This window comes from Salvelinus namaycush, chromosome 3 (genome assembly GCF_016432855.1).
Source record: "Salvelinus namaycush isolate Seneca chromosome 3, SaNama_1.0, whole genome shotgun sequence".
Classification (NCBI taxonomy): Eukaryota; Metazoa; Chordata; class Actinopteri; order Salmoniformes; family Salmonidae; genus Salvelinus; species Salvelinus namaycush.
The window spans coordinates 12,225,748-12,245,925 of NC_052309.1; the positions used below are offsets into that span (position 1 = coordinate 12,225,748).

The 20,178-nt window shown below is 45.5% G+C and overlaps 1 protein-coding gene across 2 annotated transcripts in view; it reads right to left on the reverse strand.

Annotated features, from left to right (window-relative positions):
* Positions 1 to 20,178, reverse strand: part of LOC120044213 (alpha-mannosidase 2-like) — a 65,011-nt gene that overhangs the window by 5,547 nt on the left and 39,286 nt on the right. For both annotated transcript variants that reach the window (XM_038988812.1, XM_038988811.1), the window contains exons 10-17: positions 19,188 to 19,373; positions 18,826 to 18,940; positions 18,226 to 18,293; positions 17,852 to 18,017; positions 9,356 to 9,586; positions 7,218 to 7,340; positions 6,849 to 6,963; positions 5,252 to 5,385 (exon numbers count right to left, since the gene is read on the reverse strand). In XM_038988812.1, coding sequence (XP_038844740.1) covers positions 5,252 to 5,385; positions 6,849 to 6,963; positions 7,218 to 7,340; positions 9,356 to 9,586; positions 17,852 to 18,017; positions 18,226 to 18,293; positions 18,826 to 18,940; positions 19,188 to 19,373 — 1,138 coding nt within the window. The remainder of the gene's footprint in view (positions 1 to 5,251; positions 5,386 to 6,848; positions 6,964 to 7,217; positions 7,341 to 9,355; positions 9,587 to 17,851; positions 18,018 to 18,225; positions 18,294 to 18,825; positions 18,941 to 19,187; positions 19,374 to 20,178) is intronic.

Below are 20,178 nucleotides of genomic sequence, written 5' to 3' on the forward strand. Positions count from 1 at the left end.
TGAATCACCAGAGAACAGGTGTGTTGAGTGGGATCTTTATCTTAATTAAGCCGACCAGTTTGTTTTGACTACAATGGCTGCGGGAAGCTGTTCAAGTATGTTGTTGTTTTTAATTTGCGTTAAGCGTTGAGTTGCGTTTCATCTCTGATGGCAGTAAATCCCTCTTAATCCCTGAAATCAAGGTCAGACTGCCAAAAACATGCAAATAGAGATTGAGGGGGAAAAAACTGCCTCTATGGCAGCATATCTAATTGGCAAAGGCGCTCAAATACTGATCTGTCGGAAGATTCTCCCATGAACAAATTCAAATCGTTTCAGCTTTTGTTTTCAATTCCAAACTTTATGTCATGACACAAAATGGAAGACGGCAATGAAGTCCCTTCTGGGAACTTGGACAGCTAATATACCCCTATTCAACTAGTTTCAATGTCAAGCTAATGCTACAAAATAGCCATTTCTATCATAGTTAATTGCTAATCATGTCATAATTGACCAAGCACAAGCCAGTTCAGAAGCAAGAAACGCAGTATTTCTTGGGTTGGAATGTGTGACAGTAGCTGGTATACTGCAGAGCTCTGGGCTGTAGCTAGTATACTGCAGAGCTCTGGGCTGTAGCTGGTATACTGCAGAGCTCTGGGCTGTAGCTGGTATACTGCAGAGCTCTGGGCTGTAGCTGGTATACTGCAGAGCTCTGGGCTGTAGCTAGTATACTGCAGAGCTCTGGGCTGTAGCTGGTATACTGCAGAGCTCTGGGCTGTAGCTAGTATACTGCAGAGCTCTGGGCTGTAGCTAGTATACTGCAGAGCTCTGGGCTGTAGCTGGTATACTGCAGAGCTCTGGGCTGTAGCTAGTATACTGCAGAGCTCTGGGCTGTAGCTGGTATACTGCAGAGCTCTGGGCTGTAGCTGGTATACTGCAGAGCTCTGGGCTGTAGCTAGTATACTGCAGAGCTCTGGGCTGTAGCTAGTATACTGCAGAGCTCTGGGCTGTAGCTAGTATACTGCAGAGCTCTGGGCTGTAGCTGGTATACTGCAGAGCTCTGGGCTGTAGCTAGTATACTGCAGAGCTCTGGGCTGTAGCTGGTATACTGCAGAGCTCTGGGCTGTAGCTGGTATACTGCAGAGCTCTGGGCTGTAGCTGGTATACTGCAGAGCTCTGGGCTGTAGCTGGTATACTGCAGAGCTCTGGGCTGTAGCTGGTATACTGCAGAGCTCTGGGCTGTAGCTAGTATACTGCAGAGCTCTGGGCTGTAGCTGGTATACTGCAGAGCTCTGGGCTGTAGCTGGTATACTGCAGAGCTCTGGGCTGTAGCTAGTATACTGCAGAGCTCTGGGCTGTAGCTGGTATACTGCAGAGCTCTGGGCTGTAGCTAGTATACTGCAGAGCTCTGGGCTGTAGCTAGTATACTGCAGAGCTCTGGGCTGTAGCTAGTATACTGCAGAGCTCTGGGCTGTAGCTGGTATACTGCAGAGCTCTGGGCTGTAGCTGGTATACTGCAGAGCTCTGGGCTGTAGCTAGTATACTGCAGAGCTCTGGGCTGTAGCTAGTATACTGCAGAGCTCTGGGCTGTAGCTGGTATACTGCAGAGCTCTGGGCTGTAGCTAGTATACTGCAGAGCTCTGGGCTGTAGCTAGTATACTGCAGAGCTCTGGGCTGTAGCTAGTATACTGCAGAGCTCTGGGCTGTAGCTGGTATACTGCAGAGCTCTGGGCTGTAGCTGGTATACTGTACATGGTTCTGTTTTCTATGTTTCTTTGCATGGCTTTGTATGTGTGCTCTTGGTCCGTGTATTCTTCACCCAATGATTTTGTCAGTGTTATCTCCTGCCCTCTTTCAGGTAACTTAAAAATCATACTAAAGCACTCGAGGAGCCATTTTGTAACGGCGTTCCTCCTCCTCTTCATCCGAAGAGGAGGAGCAGGGATTGAACCAAAATGCAGCTTCTTGAGTTAACATGATTTATTTAAAGAAAAGACGAAAACACGAACTTACTTGATAATAAACAAAATAACAAAACTAATGTAGACAAACCTGAACATACGAACTTACAAAACCACTAAGAACGCACAACAGGAAAAATGACTACATAAAACGATGAACGAACGAAACAGTCCCGTATGGTGCAACAAACACAGACACGGGAGACAACCACCCACAACAAACAGTGTGAAAACACCTACCTTAATATGACTCTCAATCAGAGGAAATGAAAAACACCTGCCTCTAATTGAGAGCCATATCAGGTCACCCTTAAACCAACATAGAAACAGAAAACATAGACTGCCCACCCAAACTCACGTCCTGACCAACTAACACATACAAAAACTAACAGAAAACAGGTCAGGAACGTGACATAACCCCCCCCTTAAGGTGCGAACTCCGGGCGCACCAGCACAAAGTCTAGGGGAGGGTCAGGGTGGGCATCTGACCACGGTGGTGGCTCAGGCTCTGGGCGAGGTCCCCACCCCACCATAGTCAATCCCAGCTTACGTCTCTCCCTCAGAATGACCACCCTCTTACTCCACCCACCTAATATACCGGGTAACATCAAAATAAGGGACAGCTCCGGGACAAGGTAGCTCAGGACAGATAGGTAGGTCAGGATAGAGAGGTAGCTCAGGATAGAGAGGTAGCTCAGGATAGAGAGGTAGCTCAGGATAGAGGGGCAACTCCGGACTGAAGGGCAGCTCCGGACAGAGAGACAGCTCTGGACTGAGGGGCAGTTCTGGATACATGGCAGCTCTGGACTGAGGGACAGCTCATGGTTGGCTGACGGCTCTGGACGCTCATGGCTAGCTGACGGCTCTGGACGCTCATGGCTAGCTGACGGCTCTGGACGCTCATGGCTGGCTGACGGCTCTGGACGCTCATGGCTGGCTGACGGCTCTGGACGCTCATGGCTGGCTGACGGCTCTGGACGCTCATGGCTGGCTGACGGCTCTGGACGCTCATGGCTCGCTGACGGCTCTGGACGCTCATGGCTGGCTGACGGCTCTGGACGCTCATGGCTGGCTGACGGCTCTGGACGCTCATGGCTCGCTGACGGCTCTGGACGCTCATGGCTAGCTGACGGCTCTGGCTGATCCGGTCTGGCGGAAGGCTCTGGCTGATCCGGTCTGGCGGAAGGCTCTGGCTGATCCGGTCTGGCGGAAGGCTCTGGCTGATCCGGCCTGGCGGAAGGCTCTGGCTGATCCGGTCTGGCGGAAGGCTCTGGCTGATCCGGTCTGGCGGAAGGCTCTAGCGGCTCCTGTCTGGCGGAAGGCTCTAGCGGCTCCTGTCTGGCGGACGGCTCTGTAGGCTCATGGCAGACGGGCGGCTTTGCAGGCTCATGGCAGACGGGCGGCTTTGAAGGCTCAATACAGACGGGCAGTTCAGGCGCCGCTTGACAGACGGGCAGTTCAGGCGCCGCTTGGCAGACGGGCAGTTCAGGCGCCGCTTGGCAGACGGGCAGTTCAGGCGCTGCTTGGCAGACGGACAGTTCAGGCGCCGCTTGGCAGACGGGCAGTTCAGGCGCCGCTTGGCAGACGGGCAGTTCTGACCGGCTGAGACGCACTGTAGGCCTGGTGCGTGGTACCGGAACTGGTGGTACCGGACTGGAGACACGCACCTCAAGGCTAGTGCGGGGAGCGGTAACATGACACACTGAGTTCTCAAAGCGCACTATAGGACTGGTGCGTGGTACCGGGACTGGTGGTACCGGGCTGAGAGCACGCACCTCAGAATGAGTGCGGGGAGAAGGAACAGTGCGTACAGGACTCTGGAGACGCACAGGTGGCTTAGTGCGTGGTGCCGGAACTGGAGGCACTGGGCTAGAGACACGCACCATAGGAAGAGTGGTGGAGGAGGAACAGGGCTCTGAAAACGCACTGGAAGCCTGGTGCGTGGTGTAGGCACTGGTGGTACTGGGCTGGGGCGGGGAGGTAGCGCCGGAAATACCGGACCGTGCAAGCGTACTGGCTCCCTTGAGCATTGAGCCTGCCCAACCTTACCTGGTTGAATGCTCCCCGTCGCCCGACCAGTGCGGGGAGGTGGAATAACCCGCACCGGGCTATGTAGGCGTACCGGGGACACCATGCGTAAGGCTGGTGCCATGTAAGCCGGCCCGAGGAGACGCACTGGAGACCAGACGCGTTGAGCCGGCCTCATGACACCTGGCTCAATGCCCAATCTAGCCCTACCAGTGCGGGGAGGTGGAATAACCCGCACCGGGCTATGCACACATACAGGAGACACCATGCGCTCTACTGCGTAACACGATGTCTGCCCGTACTCCCGCTCTCCACGGTAAGCCTGGGAAGTGGGCGCAGGTTTCCTACCTGCCCTCGGCCCACTACCTCTTAGCCCCCCCCCAAGAAATTTTTGGGGTCTCTTCTCGGGCTTCCAGCCACGTCTCCTTGCTGCCTCCTCATACCACCGCTCTTGGGCTCTCGCTGCCTCCATCTCCTCACGAGCGCGGCGATATTCCCCAATGTGAGCCCAGTGTCCTTTTCCCTCCAATACTTCCTCCCAAGTCCATGAGTCCTGATTTCTTGGCCGCTGCTCAAACTTGCGCTGCTTGGTTCTGGATTGGTGGGTGGTTCTGTAACGGCGTTCCTCCTCTTCTTCATCCGAAGAGGAGGAGCAGGGATTGAACCAAAATGCAGCTTCTTGAGTTAACATGATTTATTTAAAGAAAAGACGAAAACACGAACTCACTTGATAATAAACAAAATAACAAAACTAATGTAGACAAACCTGAACATACGAACTTACAAAACCACTAAGAATGCACAACAGGAAAAATGACTACATAAAACGATGAACGAACGAAACAGTCCCGTATGGTGCAACAAACACAGACACGGGAGACAACCACCCACAACAAACAGTGTGAAAACACCTACCTTAATATGACTCTCAATCAGAGGAAATGAAAAACACCTGCCTCTAATTGAGAGCCATATCAGGTCACCCTTAAACCAACATAGAAACAGAAAACATAGACTGCCCACCCAAACTCACGTCCTGACCAACTAACACATACAAAAACTAACAGAAAACAGGTCAGGAACGTGACACATTTAACGCTAAAATGACACAAGAATAAATGAATTGTACAGCTGTGAACGATTAATCTCTACACTTATCTTTCAGTGTGTACGAAACAAATGAACATTCTCTCATTGAACGGCACTGCAGTGCCTGAGCAGAGAGAGAGTGGTAGTGAGAAAGAGAGAGAGAAACAGAGATCTGTGTCATACAGTAACAGTACCTGGAATCCGTTGAGGTCTGTGAAGAATCGATCCTTGCTGTCCACATCTGATGTTAACCTCATAGCAATTTCATGGTTGAACTCCCCCCTTATATCTACCAAGTTACAGATCTCCACTGCCTGGCCCTCCACACCTAGAGAGAGAGGGAGAGAGAGATAGAGGGAGAGAGAGAGAGAGAGAGAGGGAGAGAGAGACAGAGAGAGAGAGAGAGAGAGAGAGAGAGAGAGAGAGAGAGAGAGAGAGAGAGAGAGAGAGACAACTCAATCATAGAGCCTACACTGAACCCCCGCTATGCTGTGGTGCTTACAGTATTACTCAGGCACAGGTGCTGCTACACATTTCTCAGGGAAGAGACGTTATAGGAAAGGTCTGTGGTAAAACATAGTCCGGGTCTTTTTTTTCTTCACATTTTATAACTTTTTGGACTTATGACCAAAATTATACTGACAAATACATTTTTTATCTGGGTTCCTATTCATGGCTATGGGACATATTGGCTTGAGGCTTGAGGTATTTTTTATTTATTTTTTAACCTTTATTTAATAACTAGGCAAGTCAGTTAAGAACAAATTCTTATTTACAATGATGGCCTACAATGACGGTATTAATGATAGTCTTATTACAGAAGGTCTCCTAGTACATTTTTGGGAACACATAATCCTTTTTTGGGAATACATCTTACATTGTTTGATATCATTTTACATACCCAATTGAATTAATCCACCGGGGCGGGAAAAAAACTGTTGAACAAATTTGCTGCAGTTTTTCATAAAATTATTGGCCTTTGGGTAAAAGCCAAAGTGGTAAAGGAAATTGAGTCTGAACATTGAGCCATCAAATACAGTAATATGAGACCAACATAATGGTGTAACTCTAGTAATAAGTCCCGCAACCTTATCTCCTAAAAGCTGTATGCTGTAGCTGTACCTCAGGTCAAAATTGTCAATGAAACCATTCTCTCTAGCTTAAGTAAAATCAGCATGGGTGGGTCCAATTAAGGACTGTTTTTCTGTGAGATGACATGTGGACCCTCAGGGTCTCTTTCTCCTGGGTAGCATGACAGCAGCTTCCTCTTTCTCACCAAGCACGCAACCCAACATCACTCATTTTCTCTATGAAAGCAACCGTTCAATGGTATCGCACTGACTAAACCTCTCTCTCTCCCTCTCTCTCTCTGAGTGAATCTTCATGTAGCTCATCTACAGACAGATGAAAAGATTAATAGGGTTTTGTACTACCTCTGATCTGGCAGACTCACGAAACACAAATGCTTTGTTTGTAAATGATGTCTGAGTGTTGGAATGTCCCCCTGCTATCGATACATTTTAAAAACAAGAAAATTGTGTCGTCTGGTTTGCTTAATATAAGTAATTTGAAATGATTTATACTTTTAGTTACGATACTTAAGTATATTTAAAAACAAATACTTTTAGACTTTTACTCAAGTAGTATTTTACTGGGTGACTTTCACTTTTACTTGAATCATTTTCTATTAAGGTATCTTTACTTTTACTCAAGTATGACAATTGGGTACTTTTTCCACCACTGTTTACAATTGTAGATGCACGCACGCACACACACAATTTCCATCCTTACCTTGAACGTTATACAGGCGTAGAGTGTGTGTCACGTGATCGAAGGTAGTGGTGATCTCAGAGAACACAGATCCTTTGGTTACCCGTATCACTGGAGACCGGGCGGGAGAGTACATCTGGAGGAGCACAGAAAATCAATGGGAATCAAATCACTCCTAACACCATCTCCCATCCGTCCTCTGCCAATAATACCTCCTACAGAGAGCATGCTGGTAAGGGAGCACAAATAAGGGAAGAGAGAGCGGGAAACTGGGGGAGCAGAACAACTGTAAGAGCTGAAGCCTTTATTCTTCACAGGGTTTCAGTACAGCTGCAATGATACACGTTGACAAAGGAGCATCAATCACATTTAATAAAGGTGTCAGATTACCTTGGCTTCCCCGTCGGGCAGGAACAAGTAGGCTCCGCTTTTATCTCGGTTGCTGGTTGTGCCGTACCACGCAAACTCCACCTTGATCTGGTGTTCTGAGCCGTTCTCTTTCAGCTTCAATCTCTGAGGGTGTCAGTCAGAAGACAGCGGGATTTAACACTTACATCGTCACCATTACACTGACAGTTTGGCATCAATGATGAGAGCGAACAGAGCTACCGCTATAATAATAAGACACCTTCTGTATCGTGTGTTGTTGTAGCTGAGCTGATTTGATGAACAATGTGATGAGTACTCATGCCTGAGACCGGAAGGCTCGTATGACATCCCACAACTAATGCCTAGGCTTTAGCTCAGAGGAATAATGTGTTCTTGTGTCACACAGACAACCCTGGTTTGATACCCGGTCAGTCCCATTGACAGTCTAGAAGTAGGATATATTCCATGCGACCTTTCAGTGCAAAGCTCTATGGGTCACAGTCACTATACGCTTTATGACTCTGGTTCAATGCCCTGCTGTGCTGTGCTGTGCTTTACTATGTATGCTATGCTGTGTTGTGCAGTGCTATGCTTTACTATGTATGCTATGCTGTGTTGTGCAGTGCTATGCTTTACTATGTATGCTATGCTGTGTTGTGCAGTGCTATGCTTTACTATGTATGCTATGCTGTGTTGTGCAGTGCTATGCTTTACTACGTATGCTATGCTGTGTTGTGCAGTGCTATGCTTTACTATGTATGCTATGCTGTGTTGTGCAGTGCTATGCTTTACTATGTATGCTATGCTGTGTTGTGCAGTGCTATGCTTTACTATGTATGCTATGCTGTGTTGTGCAGTGCTATGCTTTACTATGTATGCTATGCTGTGTTGTGCAGTGCTATGCTTTACTATGTATGCTATGCTGTGTTGTGCAGTGCTATGCTTTACTATGTATGCTATGCTGTGTTGTGCAGTGCTATGCTTTATCGTAAACAGCACATTTCACTGCACCTATCTGGTGTATGTGACAATAAAACATCTGTGATCTGAACTATGCTATGCTGTGCTCTGCTGTGCTGTGCTATGCTATGCTGTGCTATGCTGTGCTCTGCTGTGCTGTGCTGTGCTATGCTATGCTGTGCTATGCTGTGCTCTGCTGTGCTGTGCTGTGCTATGCTATGCTGTGCTCTGCTGTGCTCTGCTATGCTGTGCTGTGCTGTGCTAAGCTTTGCTATCAGGGCATAAAATGTACTTTTTGGTCCACCAACCACTGTGGCAGGTAGATTTAAAAATCTACAAGCCACTCAGATTTTTTACCAACCAAAATATTTCCCCCCCGCTAAAATTACACAAAAAAAACACAAAAAACAGATGAGCATGCTTTATAATGTTTCTAAAACAATAAATGTATTACTAGTAAGAAGTAATGTGGTATATTGTTTCAGAATTTTTTTTGTGACCTGTGCCAAAATATCACAGATGAGACAAAAAGTTTCGAGGTTACCGCGGTAGCGTGTCTGGAGTCATGTTTGTGTCTGTGAGATTGAGTTTGACTAGTAGAAGCGTTGTCTTCTCTTATCTAACAGTGGAAACTCAAACATCGAAAAAACGACCTAGCTTGTGAACAAAACAATGTAAAATAGCCAAGAAATACAAGGACAAAGTCTCACTTCAGTAAACTTTAGTTTCACGTAAATTAGACCGACTTGTATGCCTGTGTGCAGCGCTTCTAAAAAATGAATCTTTCACTTAGCTCTTCACGTGTGCACAGCCCCCAGCCAGGCAGTGTTGCAGCACGAGATAAGCTATATAGGATTTGTAGTTCTTTGACTTTATTGCGATTCATTTAGCAGCTATGAAACAAAACTGCAGAAATACTTTGAAAACAGCTACTGCAGCATTTATTTTACTATAAAGGTGATCATGCTTTTTATTCACAAATGCGAGTGAAATGCTTGCACAGTGGAGCCCTGACCACTCGCCAACATGGCTGGTGAAATGGACGTCTTACCCGCCAATGCCAAAATCTACCCGGATTTGGCAGGTGTCGGGTGTTAATTTTAGGCCCTGTTTGCTATGCTGTGCTGTGCTAAGCTGTGGTAAGCTTTGCTTTGCTATGCTGTGCAAAGCTTTGCTATGCTGTGCTGTGCATGGCTTACCTCCATCAGGCCGGTGGTGGGGGAGCTCCAGATCTGGAGGTGGGGGTTGTGGATGCTGAGGGGGGTGGAGGCGTCCTGGGGGATGTTGACGGTGAAGTGCTTCATGTTGACGGATAGTTCGCCGCCTTGTCTGAGGAAAACATACTCTGCCGTCTCCGCTCCGCCGCTCACAGCCGTACTCAACTGGTACAGCCCAAGACCCAGCGCTGGCACCTGTGCTACGAAGGACAACTGCCCGGGAGAGAAAACACCAATATATGAGATCATGTGAAAAGAAAGCATAAACAACAGAAAACATCTCTGTTTCACCACAAAATGGTAATGCATTGGTGATCAATCTCTAGTCCAAACTGAAAAGACCACAGCTTTGGGTTCCTGCATCCATACACAGACTTGTCTGATACTGCCAGACACTACCTGATACTACCTGCCTGATACTCCCTGACACTACCTGATACTACCTGATACGACCTGATACTCCCTGACACTACCTGATACTACCAGATACTACCTGATACTACCTGATACTACCAGACACTACCTGATACTACCTGCCTGACACTACCTGATACTCCCTGACACTACCTGATACTTCCTGACACTACCTGATACTACCTGACACTACCTGACACTACCTGATACTACCTGATACTACCTGACACTACCTGATAATACCTGACACTACCTGATACTCCCTGACACTACCTGATACTTCCTGACACTACCTGATACTTCCTGACACTACCTGATACTACCTGACACTACCTGACACTACCTGATACTACCTGATACTACCTGACACTACCTGATAATACCTGACACTACCTGATACTACCTGACACTACCTGACACTACCTGATACTACCTGATACTACCTGACACTACCTGATAATACCTGACACTACCTGACACTACCTGACACTACCTGATACTACCTGATACTTCCTGACACTACCTGATACTACCTGACACTACCTGACACTACCTGACACTACCTGACACTACCTGATACTACCTGACACTACCTGATACTACCTGACACTACTTGACACTACCTGACACTACCTGACACTACCTGATACTCCCTGACACTACCTGACACTACCTGACACTACCTGACACTACCTGACACTACCTGACACTACCTGATAATACCTGACACTACCTGATAATACCTGACACTACCTGACACTACCTGACACTACCTGATACTACCTGACACTACCTGATACTACCTGACACTACCTGATACTCCCTGACACTACCTGATACTACCTGACACTACCTGATACTACCTGATACTACCTGACACTACCTGACACTACCTGATACTACCTGACACTACCTGATACTACCTGATACTCCCTGATACTACCTGATACTACCTGACACTACCTGATACTACCTGATACTCCCTGATACTACCTGATACTACCTGACACTACCTGATACTACCTGACACTACCTGATACTACCTGATACTACCTGACACTACCTGACACTACCTGACACTACCTGATACTACCTGATACTCCCTGATACTACCTGATACTACCTGACACTACCTGATACTCCCTGACACTACCTGATACTACCTGATACTACCTGACACTACCTGACACTACCTGATACTACCTGATACTACCTGACACTACCTGATACTCCCTGACACTACATGATACTACCTGATAATACCTGACACTACCTGACACTACCTGACACTACCTGATAATACCTGACACTACCTGATACTACCTGACACTACCTGATACTCCCTGATAATACCTGACACTACCTGACACTACCTGACACTACCTGATAATACCTGACACTACCTGACACTACCTGATACTCCCTGACACTACATGATACTACCTGATAATACCTGACACTACCTGACACTACCTGACACTACCTGATAATACCTGACACTACCTGATACTACCTGACACTACCTGATACTCCCTGATAATACCTGACACTACCTGACACTACCTGACACTACCTGATACTACCTGACACTACCTGACACTACCTGACACTACCTGATAATACCTGACACTACCTGACACTCCCTGATAATACCTGACACTACCTGATAATACCTGACACTACCTGACACTACCTGATAATACCTGACACTACCTGACACTACCTGATACTACCTGATACTACCTGATAATACCTGACACTACCTGATAATACCTGATAATACCTGACACTACCTGACACTACCTGATAATACCTGACACTACCTGATAATACCTGACAGTACCTGACACTACCTGATAATACCTGACACTACCTGACACTACCTGATACTACCTGACACTACCTGACACTACCTGACACTACCGGATAATACCTGACACTACCTGACACTACCTGATAATAACTGACACTACCTGACACTACCTGACACTACCTGATAGTACCTGACACTACCTGATAATACCTGACACTACCTGACACTACCTGATACTACCTGACACTACCTGACACTACCTGACACTACCTGATACTACCTGACACTACCTGATACTCCCTGACACTACCTGATACTACCTGACACTACCTGATACTACCTGATACTACCTGACACTACCTGACACTACCTGATACTACCTGACACTACCTGATACTACCTGATACTCCCTGATACTACCTGATACTACCTGACACTACCTGATACTACCTGATACTCCCTGATACTACCTGATACTACCTGACACTACCTGATACTACCTGACACTACCTGATACTACCTGATACTACCTGACACTCCCTGACACTACCTGATACTACCTGATAATACCTGACACTACCTGACACTACCTGATAATACCTGACACTACCTGACACTGCCTGACACTACCTGACACTACCTGACACTACCTGATACTCCCTGACACTACCTGACACTACCTGACACTACCTGATACTACCTGACACTACCTGACACTACCTGATACTCCCTGATAATACCTGACACTACCTGACACTACCTGATAATACCTGACACTACCTGACACTACCTGACACTACCTGACACTACCTGATACTACCTGATAATACCTGACACTACCTGACATTACCTGACACTACCTGATAATACCTGACACTACCTGATACTACCTGACACTACCTGACACTACCTGACACTACCTGATACTCCCTGACACTACCTGACACTACCTGATACTTCCGAACACTACCTGATAATACCTGACACTACCTGATAATACCTGACACTACCTGACATTACCTGACACTACCTGATAATACCTGATACTCCCTGATACTACCTGACACTACCTGACACTACCTGACACTACCTGATACTACCTGACACTACCTGATACTACCTGATAATACCTGACACTACCTGACATTACCTGACACTACCTGATAATACCTGACACTACCTGATACTACCTGACACTACCTGACACTACCTGACACTACCTGATACTCCCTGACACTACCTGACACTACCTGATACTTCCGAACACTACCTGATAATACCTGACACTACCTGATAATACCTGATAATACCTGACACTACCTGACACTACCTGATAATACCTGACACTACCTGACACTACCTGACACTACCTGACACTACCTGATACTACCTGACACTACCTGACACTACCTGATAATACCTGATAATACCTGACACTACCTGATAATACCTGACACTACCTGACACTACCTGGCACTACCTGATAATACCTGACACTACCTGACACTACCTGGCACTACCTGATACTCCCTGACACTACCTGACACTACCTGACACTACCTGATACTCCCTGACACTACCTGACACTACCTGATACTACCTGACACTACCTGATACTCCCTGACACTACCTGATACTACCTGACACTACCTGACACTACCTGATACTAGTCCTCCAGTCCTCACTCACCTGCTTCTCTCTGCGTCCCCTACCAGTCCTCACTCACCTGCTTCTCTCTGCATCCCTTACCAGTCCTCACTCACCTGCTTCTCTATGCATCCCCTACCTGTCCTCACTCACCTGCTTCTCTATGCGTCCCCTACCAGTCCTCACTCACCTGCTTCTCTCTGCATCCCTTACCAGTCCTCACTCACCTGCTTCTCTCTGCATCCCTTACCAGTCCTCACTCACCTGCTTCTCTCTGCATCCCTTACCAGTCCTCACTCACCTGCTTCTCTCTGCATCCCTTACCAGTCCTCACTCACCTGCTTCTCTCTGCATCCCTTACCAGTCCTCACTCACCTGCTTCTCTCTGCATCTCCTACCAGTCCTCACTCACCTGCTTCTCTCTGCATCCCCTACCAGTCCTCACTCACCTGCTTCTCTCTGCATCTCCTACCAGTCCTCACTCACCTGCTTCTCTCTGCATCCCCTACCAGTCCTCACTCACCTGCTTCTCTCTGCATCTCCTACCAGTCTTCACTCACCTGCTTCTCTCCGTCTGCTCTTCATGCTCGTCTATTCTTCTGTCAGTTTAAAACATATATAATTTAGCCATGATGGCGAGCATGGATGCAAACCCAGACCCTGATGAGTCTTTTTACATTTGTACATTTGTTAAATTGGAGCAGAGTGCAAAGTGAGCAATGTTGTTGATACATTGTTATAACCAAGAGCACTGACTAGTCTGAGTAGACTTTGCAAGTTCACTGCCATGCAGCCTCTGAGTGACAGGCATGCTTGCAGCTTTACAGCAAAGAAAACAGCTTGTCTCTAGCCTAAAAGGTTAAAACAATATGACCATGTTTTTATTTTTTTTATTTTTTATTTAACCTTTATTTAACTAGGTGTCACATCCTGACCTCAGAGAGCCTTTTTATTTCTCTATTTGGTTAGGTCAGGGTGTGATTTGGGTGGGCATTCTATGTTTTCTGTTTCTTTGTTTTTGGCCGAGTGTGGTTCCCAATCAGAGGCAGCTGGCTATCGTTGTCTCTGATTGGGGATCATACTTAGGCAGCCCTTTTTCCCACCATTAGGTTGTGGGATCTTGTTTTCTGTTTAGTGCTTCTGCCTGACAGAACTGTGCGCTTCCGTTTTCACGTTTGTTATTTTGTTTTGAGTGTTTTGAAATAAAAGGACAAAACACACATCACGACAAGAGAGACAACACTACATAAAGAGAGATCTAAGACAACAACATAGCATGGCAGCAACACATGACAACACAGCATGGCAGCAACACAACATGACAACAACATGGTAGCAACACAACATGGTAGCAGCACTAAACAGGGTACATACATTATTGGGCACAGACAACAGCACAAAGGGCATGAAGGTAGAGACAACAATACATCACACAAAGCACCATATTACCAGAGATGCCTTTTTTCTTTCTATTGGGATTCACGCGCATTTGATATAATTTCACAAACCATGTCGCAGTCTGTTTTAAACTAATCCCAGGTCGCTAATTATTGGTTTGATAACAAACAACGTTGTTCAGCTAACAATCTGGTAAATTGACATTAGGTCTAGGCAAATTTTATAGGCACAGGAAGAAAGGAAAAGGGTCTGCTACTCATCTAATGTAAAACTAGATCAACAATCTATTTATTTCCAGTGCTCCTTAAATACTGTTTGGTGCTTAACGTTTTAAAAGTTGGGATCAGTGTGTGTATGTCTATTTATGGGAGAGAGAGAGAGAGAGAGAGTGGTGTCTGTGTGTGTGTGTCTGTGTCTGTGTCTGTGTGTGTGTGTGTGTGTGTGTGTGTGTGTGTGTGTGTGTGTGTGTGTGTGTGTGTGTGTGTGTGTGTGTGTGTGTGTGAGGGAGGGAGGGAGCGTGAGTGAATGTGTCTGTTAACCTCACCCAAATCACAGGTAAGCCTTTGCAAATATGAGCAAATCAGCCATTATACGGAGTATTCTATTATACACTCAACAGTGTGAAGTTAAATTCAATGTGCTGTAATGAGTAGAAGTTGTGAATTTCCATGACAAGCATCCGGGAAGGGGCGAACAGGATGCTAGGTCACTCATTTTTTCCCACCATGGTATCCCAATGATAGTCGGTATCGTGATACTTGGCCTGGTATCATATCGTTTGTAAAATGTTGGTATCGTGACAAACCTACCTGATACTGCTTGATAATACCTGATACTGCGTGATAATACCTGATACTGCCTGCCTTACTACCTGATACTGTCAGATACTGCCTGATATTACCTGATACTGCTTGAAACGGCTTTATACTACCTGAAACTGCCTGATACTTACTGCCTGATATGACCTGATACTGCATGATACTACCTGATACTGCCTGCCTTACTACCTGATACTGCCAGATACTACCTGATTCTGCCTGATATTACCTGATACTGCTTGATACTGCCTGATATTACCTGATACTGCGTGATAATATCTGATTCTGCCTGATATTACCTGATACTGCTTGATACTGCCTGATACTGCTTGATACCGCGTGATAATACCTGATACTGCCTGATATTACCTGATACTGCGTGATAATACCTGATACTGCCTGATATTACCTGATACTGCCTGCCTTACTACCTGATACTGCCAGATACTGCATGATAATACCTGATACTGCCTGATATTACCTGATACTGCTTGATACTACCTGATACTGCCTGATATGACCTGATACTGCTTGATACTACCTGATACTGCCTGCCTGACATTACCTGATACTACCTGATACTACCTGATACTGTCTGCCTGATATTACCTGATACTACCTGATACTACCTGATACTGTCTGCCTGATATTACCTGATACTACCTGATATTACCTGATACTGTCTGATACTGCCTGATACTACCTGATATGACCTGATACTGCATGATATTACCTGATACTGCTTGATACTACCTGATACTGCCTGATATGACCTGATACTGCTTGATACTACCTGATACTGCCTGCCTGACATTACCTGATACTACCTGATACTACCTGATACTGTCTGCCTGATATTACCTGATACTACCTGATACTACCTGATACTGTCTGATACTGCCTGATACTACCTGATATGACCTGATACTGCATGATATTACCTGATACTGCTTGATATTACCTGATACTGCATGATATTACCTGATACTGCCTGATATGACCTGATACTGCGTGATAATACCTGATACTGCCTGCCTGACACTACCTGATACTACCTGATACTACCTGATACTGTCTGATACTGCCTGATATGACCTGATACTGCGTGATAATACCTGATACTGCCTGCCTTACTACCTGATACTGCCTGATACTCCAAGATACTACCTGATTCTGCCTGATATTACCTGATACTGCTTGATACTACCTGATACTGCGTGATAATACCTGATACTGCCTGCCTGACATTACCTGATACTACCTGATACTACCTGATACTGTCTGATACTGCCTGATATGACCTGATACTGCGTGATAATACCTGATACTGCCTGCCTTACTACCTGATACTGCCTGATACTCCAAGATACTACCTGATTCTGCCTGATATTACCTGATACTGCTTGATACTACCTGATACTGCATGATATTACCTGATACTGCCTGATATGACCTGATACTGCCTGCCTGACACTACCTGATACTATCTGATACTACCTGATACTGTCAAGATACTGCCTGATATGACCTGATACTGCCTGATACTGCCTGATACTGTCAAGATACTGCCTGATATGACCTGATACTGCCTGATAATACCTGATACTGCCTGCCTTACTACCTGATACTGCCAGATACTGCATGATAATACCTGATACTGCCTGATATTACCTGATACTGTCAAGATACTGCCTGATATGACCTGATACTGTCAAGATACTGCCTGATATGACCTGATACTGCCTGCCTTACTACCTGATACTGCCAGATACTGCATGATAATAGCTGATACTGCCTGACATTACCTGATACTGTCAAGATACTGCCTGATATGACCTGATACTGCCTGCCTTACTACCTGATACTGCCAGATACTGCATGATAATACCTGATACTGCCTGACATTACCTGATACTGTCAAGATACTGCCTGATATGACCTGATACTGCCTGCCTTACTACCTGATACTGCCAGATACTGCATGATAATACCTGATACTGCCTGATATTACCTGATATTGCGTGATAATACTTGATACTGCCTGCCTGACATTACCTGATACTGCCTGATATGACCTGATACTGCGTGATAATACCTGATACTGCCTGCCTTACTACCTGATACTGCCTGATACTCCAAGATACTACCTGATTCTGCCTGATATTACCTGATACTGCCTGATATTACCTGATATTGCGTGATAATACTTGATACTGCCTGCCTGACATTACCTGATACTGCCTGATATTACCTGATACTCGTATTATCATTCATGAATGTATCTGAATTTGAAGCTTAATAAAAACAATTGATATAGGGGATTTACCTGGATAGATAAAGGATATACAAAAAGAATTGATAACAAAACAATGTAACAGACACTCATACCTGGAAGGCCTCTGTGGAAGCTGTGGTGGAGTCATCCCAGACCGCGCTAACCTGAGCGGGGACGGGTTGACCGTGGTCCGTGATCACACACACGTGGGGCGTGTTCACGTACACGGTCACCACTGATGTGCGGTCCTGCTCCGTGGGGTTGTAGACGACCACAGACCTGGGGGGAAAATATATGTTGGTACAAGCTGCTAATGTTTTGATCTGATAAGTCTGAAAGTACAGACATATCCAGACAAAACTGTTCAACCTGACCAGACTATAACTTCCTATACTTTTTCTAAGACATATTTGGAATATGAAAGGGGTCATAATATCAGCCAGAATGTTGTGAGGGAAAAGGGAGTAATATTTGTACAGCAACATACCTAGGCTGTGAGCTGATTTTCAGAACGGTTTTTCGAGGCAGGGCATCTTGAGCAGGCTGGATGTCATCCTGAGAGAAATTTGCATGAGATTGAGTTGATTTGCAAAATAACACATCCGGTGTAGCTACACCAACACACAGTCCACAGACTATTTTCAATTCTTTGAGACACATTTGAAAAATGTATTTAATTTTGTTGTTGTGGTATTGGCTGCCGCTTTTGGGAATTGAGAAGTTATTTAAGCGTCTAAGGCTCATTCACTTCCCAATACAAATTTCATTAGGTTGGGGTGAGTGAGATTCATATCAAGCTTATTTTCAGCTGCTGTAGCAAAACGACGAAGTGGAAGAGGTTACATTCCTCTGAAAATTGATGGTGACTTCCTGCCGGGGCAATTTGCATATTAAAATCCTGATGTTGTGCCTGCTTGAGGGATTTTGTCGAAGATAGAGTATGGTAAATAAACACTTCACTCCCTGTACCACCACCATCAACTGTCACCCTTTGACAATCACTCTACTAATCTGAAAATGTTGCTATGCACAACCAACACCCTTGTTTCAACACCAAAATTAAAACACCAATGCTATTTTTACTCACCATTTGAAGAAAGGCTTTTGACGGATTGTGACTGTATGCACTTTTGTCCTTTAACACCAGCCAGTGAGCGGAGTTGACAATCACTTGGTTCAAATTCAAAATGGAATGAAACAACCTGAGAAGGGAGAATTGTTTTTAGTGAATGCCCAGAGGAAAGCAGTCAAAGCTCAGAGTCAAATAGTGTTTCACTTTCATTCAACCAATGTCTACGTCCCAACGCTGAATACAGTATAATCACTAAACCATGTCAGTGCAATCCATTTAACCCGTGATTAATCAGTGTGTCCATGTCTACACTGCATCTCTCCCAATCAAATAAGATGATGAAAACAAATAAAACAAGTAATAAAACAGAGTGATACCTGGTACCGTAGTCGATCACTACCACGTCCTTGCCGGTGCCTGTGATGGCGTCATGATGCTGGAACAAGCCCAGGTTCCTCCTGGCTTCAGTGAGCAGTCTGTTGTTCTTCACAGCTGGGAAATCATTCAGCTTCCTAAACCTCTGAATATTAGCCAGGGTCAGGGAGTAAAGGATCTCAGCTGCCCTGAAGGACAGACAAAGGGAATAGTTATTTTCTTCACATGAGTTTTCCTTTCCATGGCACCAAGACAAAGACAGACATGGGTTGTGTTCATTAGGGAGAAATGTTTTAAACGGTGAGATGCCATGTAATTTGAATCTGAATTTGACCAATAATAAAAAATAAAAAATCCTGTTGCAAAACATTGTGCAGTCCTGAACACGACCCATGTTCACTAATTGACAAATAGTTGTTGATATAGGGGTTCATCATGGACCAAGAGATAAGTAAAGTACTTCAAATTGACTACAGTTGGAAATCTCCAGTATTTGATTGCAATCAGAGTCTCAGCTTGTGTTATTGAACCCATTTAACCCACGAGCTACAACAATGAAAAATGAGCTGCTTGGCTCACAAAATAGAGATTTTCTCATTATCCCTAAAGTATCAAGGAAAACAGCTGGCAGATGAGGCTTTTCTTAAACTGCTCCAGCCTTGTGAAACTAACTGTTAGTTGCTATCAGGGAATAAGAGACAACCAGTGTTGCGATTTCTAAATCTGAGATTGTTTCAGCCCAGTGGAAGCCCTGTCACTTGTTTTGGTATAGAGCTGAGGGATGGAACTGAGACAATCAATGTAAGCACTCTTAAAGTCATAGGCCAGTTTTTTACTGCTGTGTAACTTACTGGTTTACTGCTTTTTCTCTCGATATTTGATTGTGCATCTTGATCACCGTACTTTGTCCTATGTGTCTAACTGTGTCCTTCTAGATTGTTCTAGATTGACAATGGCAGAGCAACACCTCTTGTTTGTGGTAGATCTCTAAGA